General features: G+C 45.8%; 1 protein-coding gene across 1 annotated transcript in view; it reads left to right on the top strand.

Annotated features, from left to right (window-relative positions):
- The first annotated feature begins 1,762 nt into the window (after positions 1-1,762).
- grin3ba (glutamate receptor, ionotropic, N-methyl-D-aspartate 3Ba) overlaps positions 1,763-12,132 on the top strand; it is a 71,258-nt gene continuing 60,888 nt past the window's right edge. The window contains exon 1 of the mRNA XM_030116725.1: positions 1,763-2,536. Coding sequence (XP_029972585.1) covers positions 2,006-2,536 — 531 coding nt within the window. The 5' untranslated portion in view covers positions 1,763-2,005. The remainder of the gene's footprint in view (positions 2,537-12,132) is intronic.

The following is a 12,132-nucleotide window of genomic DNA, read 5'->3' on the forward strand; positions in this document are numbered from 1 at the left end:
AGTGAGCCTATATATAAAAATGTAGCATGATACCAAAGATGATTATGAGGTAGGAAGAGAAAAATGCTGTACTTTGATTATGGGTACTTTTCTGTTATAGGCAGAGGAATGAAGCGTCTTGTTTTCAGAACAGCTTCGACAGCGTTGTGCATTCGGAATTCAAACATTTCGTATATAGGCCACCTTGTGATGAACTTGGATTTTTTTTTTTCAATGATGATCACATTTCACCACATAAACAGACTTACATTTGGAATAGTTTGTACGCTGTTCTGCCCAGCTTCAACAGGTACCTAGGGGAGAGTGTGTGAAAAACCATGCAAGTTTAATGCCGCTGGTTTCTGCTGTAGAACAAAGCCCACTGTGTTGGTTTTCATCTTTTCGCTATATGAAGCAAGTGAAGCATGAGAAGACTTAGGAAAGGTAAGAAAACAGTTTTTTTTCTCTCGACTGTCTCAGATTTGTCAGGAAATCGTGCTGGTATCACACCGGGTCACCCAGCAGCCTGTGAAATGACTTGTTGATCCTCGGAATGCAGCTGTATGTGTGTGTGTGTGTGTGTGTCAGTTAGAGTCACACAGGGGAGAGAAGCAGTGATACTTCTACCTAGAGGTTTTCCACAGAGACCTTTTCATGTCAAACCTCACACTGAAATGACTCTGCAGCTTTACCTCATGCCAAAACCACAGAGAGTGAGAAAGGGAGGGGGGGAAAAAAAGAAAGCAAGGGCAGAAAAACAGAGCATTTGAAGCATCACTGGTGTCTGGCACACAAGGAATTATCAGAAAAAGACCGTGTGGGGACCGATAGGACCACGGCACTACACACTGGCCAGATTTCTGGACATAAAGATTTGCTGAAATGTTCTGCTCTAACGATGGCAAATTAGATCGGGGAAACAGAAGTGAATGCGAAATGAATGAATGAATGAAGGAAGGAGACACCCCCCCCCCCCCCCCCCCCCCCCCCGCATGAAGCCAAATTCGCATGCACAGTAGATCTCTTTTATAGCACTGGCGCTGTCCGTGGTGCTGAAAGGATGTGGTTACACAACGAATAATGTTCTACTTGGACGGCAAGAAGGAGGTGGGAATAAATCTCAGAGGAAAATTGAGATTTCAGCAAGCTATTAGCTTTGTCTTGGCCAACCTGGCAGGAGCGCCATGTCCGGAGCTCCAAAGGTGCTTAAAAGTGGACTATTACCTCAGAATACAAATGACCACCGTTTATTAGAGAAGTCGATTCCGAAAGAAAATTGAATTCTCTGTTTAGTTGAAATCAATCCTCATGAACTTTGCAGCAATCTTATGAATCGCATGATGAAAAGGTGCAGATAGATTTCCGCTGTCCTTTACTTTCTGCAGCCACAAAGGCGCGCGAGTTTATTCGCCTACGGAAAGGAATAAATGTTACTGCAACATTAAGATCCGAAGCAAAGATCTATATTTCGGATCTTGAAATGAAATGCACGAAAATGACAAGCAAACCTGTTCGATTGCTCGTAGTTTTAATTCTGAGTTGGAACATTAACCGCGCGACCGGAAGGAAATGTTACCCGACCAGTCCCCATTAAAATTCAACGGGAGGCGAGCTCCGTGAGAGGTTAGATTATTGGCGGGCAGGCGCGTGGACACACACACAGGCACACACACAGGCGCACACACACACACACACACACACACACACACTTCACAGCTGGTGTGCCGTCCCTCCAGCAGAGACTGACAGAAGCGGGGCGGCCGCTCGGAGCTGTGCGCGCTCATTCCTCCTCTCCTTCGCCGAGCGGAGCGTCTCTGACTGGGAACAGGAAAACTTTGAAGGGGTGAGAGGAGAGACGTCAAAAACGCCGACAAATCACAGCCGACAGCGCGCACCATCCAAGAAGAGGGACGTAAAGAAAACTATCAAGTCCGAGGGAAGCGGTGGAGCCGGGAGAAAGAGGGAGCTATGCCATCTCCCGCCGAGCGGAGCCCAGTCCTCCTGTGTTGTGTGTCGGAGCTACAGCATGGTGTCTCTTTCTGGACTCGGGACCTACTGCCTCGCCCCGGGGAGGACTCGTCTCCTTCTCCTGTCAGCCAGACCTCTCCTGCTGCTTCTCCTATTAGCCGCGCTCTGCTCCCCGGAGTCCTGTTTCCCTCACCCGCAGCCGTGCCACATCCTCGCCCGGATCGGACACACCGTGCGCCTCGGCGCGCTCCTGCCGACCCGCCAGCCGGCTCGGATACAAAACGCTCTCAACCGCGCCCTGGCGAGCCTCCGGCACCAGAGCGGAGGCTCGGACTCGACCACGACCTCCCAGCCGACTCCTCTGCTGCCCTACAACCTGACCCTGGAGATGGTGGCGCGGTCTCCCGCCGGAGGAGACCCGGAGTCGCTGTCCCGTAGTGCGTGCCAGGACCTGGTGGTCCGGGGTGTTTCTGCCGTGCTCGCCTTCCCTCGGTCAAGGGAGGAGCTGATCCAGGTGGAGTTCCTGTCCTCTTTCCTGGAGATCCCCTTCGTCTCCATCCTGGAGGACACAGAGCCCCTTGTGACTAAGGTATGAATGAATAGTGCCAGTGATTGTGCCTTGTCCCTGTGCACCTGTAGCAGTCCTCTTTAAGATAAATATTTCCTCTCATGCCTCCCCCCTGCTACCTCACACTCTCAAGTCATGGCTGATCATATTTGTATCGAAACCTGACACTCCCCAGCAAACCTTTTTGACTTGACCGATGAGCCTGTGGCAGGGATTTAGTTGTCAAAGCTGGGGCGATGCGCTCCTCAGCAGCCTGGTGTTAAAGCTGGCTGAAGGCAAATAAACAGTGTATGAAAGAAGCCCTTTTAGCAGGGATAATGACAGCAATTTTTATCGAGCCCAAACTTAAGAATCATTAAAATAATAGCGCTGGGAAGAAAAATAGTCCAAATGCAGCCCGGATAATTGGAGCAGTAGATTAAAAGACCGTTCAGTGTCCCAGAGTTTAACTTCCATCACTAAATGCCTTCTTCCAGCAAAGTCTGATGCTCAGTGTGAGCCTGGCTCAGCTTTAGCGTGAACCTGCAGGCCCTGGGCATGCATGTTTAATATCTGGTAGCTCCGACTTGGTATCGGCCTGAACCCTGAAGCAGTGTTTTTTTTTCTTCTTTAAGCTCTGGTGTGTGTGTGTGTGTGTGTGTGTGTGTGTGTGTGTGTGTGTGTGTGTGTGTGTGTGTGTGTGTGTGTGTGTGTGTGTGTGTGTGTGTGTGTGTGTGTGTGTGTGTGTGTGTGTGTGTGTGTGTGTGTGTGTGTGGACTCTATGAGGGTGCATCAGTATTTTCCTATGCCAGAATGGATGTGTGTGCATAATAGATGTCTGAAGATGGTTTCTGGAACCTTTCTGAGCAAATTATCTGAAGTGTTGAGATAGTGATACATAAAGGCAGGGCTCACACAGCCCATGCGGTGTGTGTGTGTGTGTGTGTGTGGTCCTTGCTTTTTGGTCATCTGTTTAAAAATAACGTATGGATAAATGTGTACGGTGTGTCATGTTAGTATTCTTAGCAGCAGCAGAGCTGCTTGCCAGTCAGTCAATCCAGCTCCAGTCATATCCGCCTCTATCCAACTGAGCAGCCAACTGCATCTCTCTGACAAACACACACACACACACACACACACACACACACACACACACACACACACACACACACACACACACACACACACACACACACACACACTCTCTTGAGTGTACACACTCCTGCACAGGGGCAGCCAAGACACCACACACACACACACACACCGGCACGAGCACATAAAGAGGACTTTCAACTGCCACACAGGTTCAGCTGAGACACCGACACACACTCACACACACACACACACACACACACACACACACACACACACACACACACACACACACACACACACACACCGGCTGAGCTAAAAGGACGCATCAGGACGGGAATAAGGAGGGAGGAGAGGGGCTCAGATCCTTGGTTTAAGTCTGAAATCTTTGTCCTGTCGCGTCTCTTTGTCAACAATGGATTGCTTATTCGATTTCAATAAAGCTTGCATGAATGAGAAGTCGAGCCACTTGACGAATGTGTCGGCAACGCAGGGAGATAAGCAGGGGAGAGTGGAAGGAGAGGAGAGATATGAGGGGAGGGGAAAGAAAGGAAGGAGAGGAGAAGAGGGGCTTTTTGAGCGGTAGGAGGCCTTTCAGTTCTTCAGAACTCCGCCGAGCAGTCAGGGGGCAAAACAGAAACATCCATCAGTCCTTTCTTTCTTTCTTTCTGGGTGCCTCAGCTCTTTAGTATTTTTAGCTGTAATTTCAAGCAGCACTTCTGCAGAAGCCACTGTCTGGTTTTGGTATCTTTGGTGTTTATGCTGCGCAAAAAAAAAAAAAAACAGGTCAGCCTTGTATTTTTTCTTGGCGTCAGGCTTGTCCATTGCGATCTGTTGACATTGTTCAAGACATGTGGACACAGTCACAAACTGGTAAGCAGCAGAGCTCTAACTGTGGCTACACAGTATTTGTCTCATGATTACAGACCAGAAAATAAGTGCCAGTAACTGGAGTTTAATCAGCAAAAATCAGAACAATCAACAAAGTAAAAACAGCACAGCTACTTTAAGCCCCAAAACTGATCTTGTAATAAAGTGAGCACATAAATAATTCTTCAGGGAGCTGTAATGCCATCACTGTTAGCTGATTAATTTGACATGTGATGAACACAGTTAATTATTTTGAGGGCTGTTTTGCTGCTTGAGTTCAAGTTTTTTCCTTCCTCCTGTCTGCGTTTGTCTTTGGTCTTCTTTAATATTTTCGGCGCTGCCAAGGGTTTTCGGACTGTGAGCAAGAGAGGGACTGTGGGAAAAATATGAAGGTCGTTTTTCACTATTTCCTGACATATCGGGCACTGAAATATCGATCAGTTTACAACGAAAATACACAATTTCTTTAATGTCAATAAAATGGGTAATAGTTGCAGCCCTAAAAAAAAAAAGTATGAGTTTCAGTATAGCGGCCAGTGAAGGATTGCTGCTTTGTGTTTTCTTTTTGAAACACTCCAGGGGTGCATCTCTATAGAAATAGAGAAATAAAAGAGGGCTGGTAGGAGGCGGGACAGGCACTTAGACACATACAGGGGGCAGAGAGGAGTTGGCTGGGTCAACAGGGAGCAGCCTGCACAGACGGGCAACAGTAGACTGGTTTCACTGCTGATAGCAAAACATGCAAACAGAAGATATCATTCTAATTAAAAACGCTATTTACATTTTTTGCGTCAGGAGGGAGGAGGGCTCCTGAGAGGAGGGAGGAGGGCTGGATGGTGGAAGGCACAGACAAAACAAACATATCGTCCAAAAACAAAAAAATGTCTGTATCTGTCGCTGATTGATCCAAACGAGGAGGGGTGTTTTTGTTTGTTCTTGGAAGGGGAGTCTTGCCCCTGGAGTTTTAGAAATTCTGGATTTTTTATTTTCCAGCAGGGATCTGGGATTTGAGCCCATGTTTTTTTTTGCACAGATCTTGTCCCTGGACAACAGATGCACAAACACACAGACACACACACACACACACACTCACACACAGTTGTGATGCCTGAAGAGACTTGCGTTCTTTTTTTTTTTTTTTTAAGCTGTCAACAAAATTTTTCACAAATGTTAAAATACCCCCCCAAAAATAATAGGTGACTTGTTGAGTGTGATTCTCTCGCAGCCCCAGCAGACTTCTTCAAGGTCAAAGAACATGTCCGAGAGGATAAAAGCAAAGTCTGTGTGTTATTTTTTGCTGCCCTGTCAGTTCTTTTCTCCTGCTGTATTCCATGTTTTCGTGTGAAGGGATCCTCGTCGGGGGTGTCATACAGCATTGCGTGGCATTTCCCGGAGATTGTGATGATAGACGTTCTCCAGACTATCCCTCGGTGCGCCCCAAAAACCCAGGCAGCCGAGCTGCTGAAGGCCTGTCATCATTATGTAAATCTCCCCCACAAATTGTCAGATGAAGTTCTCTATTGTCAAAATATTCCGGTGTCACGAGGAGCGGGAGAGGTGCGGCGCGGGTGACGACGCGGAGACAACGGGGGACGCAGACAGATGGCGTGCGGGGACGAGAAAAGAGACAGACAGAGACGGGGGTCGGCTGTCCATCTGCGTTCTCCCTTCTCTGCTTAGTCAGACCGAGCCTTGGGACTGGGCGATGCGTCTCTGCGAGGACGTGCTTATTCCTCCCTACCTACTTAAGCTAATTAGAACCACTGTGTGACCTCTGACTGTAAATCTCTCTCGTCCATCTATGGCGGGCTGGATGGGGATGGTGGGAGGCGTAGAGAAAGGAAGGAGAGGGAGAAGGGGCAGGCGTAGGGAGAGAAATGGGCTTCTAATTGGCGTTAGGGCCATTAAGGGCATTTGGGCTGGTGACTCGTTCACCGGTAGCTTCCCATGCAGTCGAGGTGAAATAAATGAGATTAAAGTTATTTGACGTTGTTAAAAATGAAGAAAAACTTAATTAACAATAAAGTGAGCGAGAGGGGGTTTGAGTGGTGTGTTTATAATAGTTACCTAGTCCTTCCATCATTAAGTAATTTATTAGTGCAAATTGCCATTAAATATAATCGGGGGGAAAAGAAAAAAAAAGATACTCATTTTAATATGCCCAGGACTTTTAAAGCCCGGCCATACCAAACAATTCTCAGTTTGCTGATAACATCACAGGAATTATTTTGTGGATCATGATTCCTATTTCGGAAATGCATTAGCAGGCAGAGCTGAAGGAAATGGTTTTGCTGATTCCTGAATGTGATTAGGTGAGAGGGGTGGTATGGTGAGAATTCATTATTTGTCACACTTCACAGTGGAAGCCGTGTTCCCGCGGCTCACTTTACTGCCAGTTACTCTTGATACTATTGAAAGACACCCTGAAATTCCCCCATAAAACACAATGTACAGGAATCTATTTCACACAGTCTAATTTGAATAACGTTCATTTTTCTTTTCTCTCTGTAGTTCACTTACCTCTATTATTTCCACATGAAGTTTCTCATTTTATTATATTCTCTGCAATACAGGAGAGCATTTTGTATCCCTTTCATGCAGTCGACTTTCTTGACTACCTTGTATTCGCATATTATGAGCACAAAGCCTTCTTATGTGACCCCTCCAACCTTTTGCTCTTGTTGTGTTGCTTTTGTTTTGTTCGCGTTGCTGATAATTAGATTTTAATCTGTGACGGAGCTTATTTTTCCTGCTGAACTTAAGTCCCTCTGAATCGCTTGCATTAGTTGAATGACTAAACCTCAAATGTAGATATCATTACCCCGTTTCCTGCAACATAATTGCAACCGTACACACTTATGTCGTGTATTATTCATGATTTCTGCTGTTTATGATTGGGAATAACCTTTATCGTTTTGGTAAGAAACCACTTTGCCCTTCTGCAATCCATCCATCCTGCATTCTTTCATTAAGTCACTTCTTTTTTTTTTTTTTTAATGACATACCTCATTCTGCTTAGTAAAATGAAGATTAGTACAGTAAAAAACCCAATTTGCGACTTTGAATGAAATTACATTTTAATCCCGGGACCCTGCTGAATAAGACGCATTGTGGCTCCGAGCTAGCCCTGCTCTCCGAGGACACACACACACACACACACACACACACTTGCGCATGCACACATCCACATTTTCACACTCACACGCATTCACATTCATGGCGAGTCGCACGCACAGTACCCACACGAATGTATACGTGCATATATAAGAGGCATGCGCACGCACGCAGCGTCTGCTCTGTGCTCACTAAAGGTTATTAAGCCTAATGAGGCTTTGCGGGGCCACGCCGCCTTTAGTGTTTTCTTTGAGATGATGAGGGGATTTGCGCCCCGACCACAGTGGAATAAACGAGTGGGGAGAGTGAGGGACAAAACTTGTGCCTAACCAGCGCCTGCGGGCGAACTGACAGTTCGAGACAAGCAGGCCACTTAATGCAAACAGCTCAAAGCTTTTTCTTTATTAGTGCTCTGATGACAGTTCAGCACGTCTCGACTGAGCCAGATTAATTGAGCAGAGCTGAAACAGCGAAGTATGTGTTACCAAAAAGAACCGTGGGCCTGTTTGAGCTGCTCAGTAAAGCATCGGAGTTAGTGTTCTAATGTTTGCCTTGTGTTTTCGCCTCCGGTGAAGCAAATTTCTCCAGCAGTCCCACACAAATTCTATGGGCTTTTTTTTTTTGTGTCGACCGAAAAAAAGTAAATTAGCCGGCCAGTGATGGATGGAGGCAACAAGGAAAGAAAGAAGTCCATGCATCAGAGAGAGAGAAGGCGATGTGGTTTTCATTATACTGAGTTAATAGAGGGATTGATGAGAATATGTCGGGATGAAGGAATGAGGGATCGCGGAAGGAGGAAGGAATCACTCGGTGGCACGTGCAGAGAGGAGGGATCAGGACCATGAGGAGGAATGTGATGGGGAAACAAGAGAGGGAAAAAGAAATTAGGAAATGGAATAATCCGGGAGCATGAAACGCGGGAAGGAGAGTTAGAGGTTGAAGAGGGACTCCAGCAGGAAATGGAGAAACCGGCGAGGAAGAATGAAAGTTGGTTAAGAAAAGACGCATCAGGTGGGGAGAGACTGTAGAAAAGGAAATAGGACTTGGAGAGAAACAGCAAAAAAAATCAATTGAGAAATACAGGTGAGAAGGAGAAAGGAAGAGTGTCAGAGATGGATCAGGACACGAGGAAGGAGATAAGCGGTTGTAAAGGGAAGAAAAAGGATAGTAAAAAGAGGGATTGGGGCATCAGAACGTAGACGTGGGACTTTTAGACGATATTAAAAGGGGGAAAAAAAAGCCGAAAACAAATAAAGGATTGACGGAGGGGGGAGATCGAAGTTTGCAGAGAGGCGTTATGGTGGAGGGAGGGATGGGATGGTGGTATTGAAGAAATTCAAGGAGGGATGACGGGAGGCCTTCGCCTTGTGCTTTCTCTTCCATTGAAGAGTCTGATGGAGGCAGTTTTATCTAAACTGTGCCGGTTCATTAGAGGATTAGTGAGTGATAACTTGCAGCTATCTGTGATTGAAAAACACCCTCACATCAACACGCGCGCACTCATACAGATAAGTAAATGCACATACCCACACACACACACACACATTCTGTTTACACACTTCTACACACAGTGCATCTATAGATTGAAATCATGCAGGCTCCTCGGCATACTCTGAAACTTTCTCCTGAACTTATTCCCTCCTTTTTATAGAACGGCACACTGTGCAGCAGCTGTTTTTGTGTGTACACTCATGAGAATTTGTGTTATTGCGTTACAATATGTGTCAGCCGCGGCAGAACACCAGGAATCTGGCCAGGTGGGCGAGAGCGATAAGGGCAAGCCGCGAGACAACGGCGCAGGCCCTATAGAGGCTCCCATAGGTGCAGGTCAGAGGTGAATGACAAGCAGACGGGAGCGGCAGACAGTCGGCGACGCAGGGGAGGGGAGGTGAGAGAGAGACATGTGCTGATGTGAGATTAAACAGATGCTGACAGATGGCTGCGGGACACGCCTGAGCGAGCGCCAAAGCGACAGGTTAGCCAAACACCCGCCGTGGCGACCAGAACGCCACCAGATAGGAGAAAACTGAATTCAACCGACAGAGGGCAAAAGAGTAAGTAGCGACGTAGAACCAGATGCAGGCATGCTGAGATGGGAGTGGGGGGGGGGGAAAAAGAGAAAAAGATTAAAAATTGAGAAGCACAATAAAGTAAAGTGAGCAGGCAAATATGAGATGAAAGAAGATAAAAAAAAAAAAGAGAACCTGGAGGTGTCAGAGAGAATGTGATGGAGCAAAAAGCTGTCAGGGATAGAGTTATTTGAGAGGTAGGTGAAGCATAGACACTGGATTGAAAGATGGTGGACCCCAAGGTAACTTCTGTGTTCCTTCCAGGATATTTATGTTGGGGAGTTGGCAAGAAAACAGGCATGATTTAGAGCCCATCTGGATGGGCTTCAACACCACCTGCCCACAGAGGAGAAGCTGTCTGGAAGGAGACACACAACAGTGCACCGGTGACACTGGCGTGCGCTCCCGAACATGAGCCGTTACATCGTTTACATGTGGAAAAATGCGACGTGGCTCCGCTCCAGGCTGCTCCGTTGGAAATTAAATAAGCATCGTCATGTTTAAATGTTGACTTTCAGCGCAACATGCTGAGGAAACACTTGCTCACATGAAGGCCTGGGTGTTGAGGCTGACCTTTGGTTCAACACTTGTGATTTTCTACTTAACTTTTACACGCTCGACACAAGTAAAAAGGGCACGAACCGCGCAGTAATAAAGGAGAGTGAATGGCTGCAGCGCAGGCCTGGTAGAGCTTAATAAGAAAGAAACCAGCTTCCCGCTGATAGAATGTAGCCTTCAAATATCAAAGACAGTGGTGTCTTACTCTTACAGACAAGTTTAAAGTCAAGTGGGTAAAATAATAGTGGAATTAACCTTTAATGTTGACAATTGCAACTTTCACTTTGTTTCAATGTGGAGAACTTTGTGAAAAATTCTCTTAACAGAACTTGAACAACCTGAAAAGTCTTTAGAGAAAAGTACATTTTTAACATTGTGATATCTTACTAATGCTGTTGCTAGCCTTCTTTGGTTTCTGTTCATTTGGTTGTGGTGTAAACACGAAACTTCTGAAACACCAAAAGCAAAAACGAGGCGTTTTCTCTTGAACTGTTCTGAATTGAGCCTCAGTATCGATGACCTTGAATTTTGTCTGCTGTTCATTTCCACCCACAGTCTGCAGCTCTCATCCTCACAGGATCATCAAAATGGCAAACGAGAGCCGATCCGTGCACAACCCCAAGCCTTTATTTGGTCCAGTCAGTTTTACACTCAAGTTAGTGAGGCTATTTTGAAAGAATCAGATATTCTAAGTCATAGCTGAAGAGCTGCAATGCTGTTAAGTCTGCTGTATTTCCCTACAGTGACGGAGTGTACTTTTTGTGTAAAATGCAGCAAGAGATCCAACAATCATATCTGGAGTTTTTTTATAGCACCTATACTTTTTGAGATCTGTTGAAACTGAAAATGTGCCAAGCGCTTTTTTTTTTTTTTTTTTTGGGCTGTCCAAGTCTGCAGAAAGATCTGAATCCTTGTCATCCCGTAGGACGGATTTAACCCTGTGAAGGCCGTACATTTGAAACTCCTGATCAAAGGTGGCGACTTCATCTAAAGTGAAAATCATGTCTTCTGTGTGAGCAAGCATGGATGATATGAATAAAGCCATGTGGCAGCTGTAGCAGTTCATTTATCCGGCTCGCATAGAGGAAATTGTTATGGAAATGTCAAACGTGTACGAAGCGAATATTGCTCAGGCTTTGACCTCATCACTCGCCACCAGGGGAAAAAGCGGAGCTTCGCTCAGCGGGGAGTTAGTGTTGGTGTGTGCAGGCATGCAGCAGAGGAATCAGCAGAGCACTGACGCCTTAAGTACGTGCACGTGATGCGAGCGGCTCGGTGGATACGTGTTGCTGTCAGTGCAGTATGTGCTGTGAATGCAGTCATTTACCCAATTTGAGCTGCTTTAACCACCATGCAGGATTAAACTTTTCAAAGGACGTTTCTTCTTCTTCTTCTTCTTTTTTTTTTTTTCCAAATGTACATGTGGAAACATTGACTTAGCCTTGGGCTGATTGGGAGCCTTTTCAAAATGCTCTAGGCAAAGGAAACACCGCTATGAGTCCGTTTTAGCTGCGGAATCAATCGGTTCCATTTAAAATCGTTTACAACATTCATTTAGGGAATCCTTTCAGCCTCACATGTTTGTAATCTACTTCAGAACTAAAACCACACCTTGCAATATTTTAACTTTGATTCATATTCAGCATTGCTCGGAGTGAACAGCATTTCAGTACCTGATGAGTGTTTGGGAACTTCAAAGCCAGGGCTTCACAATCAAATGATTGAATTTTAAATGCTGAAATTTATGAAGATATATTTCAAAAAAGGATTTGGTTCACAGCCATAACCAAATGTCACAGTATCTGGTGGCCACAATACAGAAGTCTGAAGTATAAAAGCACAAAAATCCAGGTAAAAAAATGATGTAAAACAAAAAGGCCAACAACTTTGTTTGTTTCTGAAGTGTCGCTGATATAAACTAAAGCTACATTGTAG

This window comes from Salarias fasciatus, chromosome 19 (genome assembly GCF_902148845.1).
Source record: "Salarias fasciatus chromosome 19, fSalaFa1.1, whole genome shotgun sequence".
NCBI lineage: Eukaryota > Metazoa > Chordata > Actinopteri > Blenniiformes > Blenniidae > Salarias > Salarias fasciatus.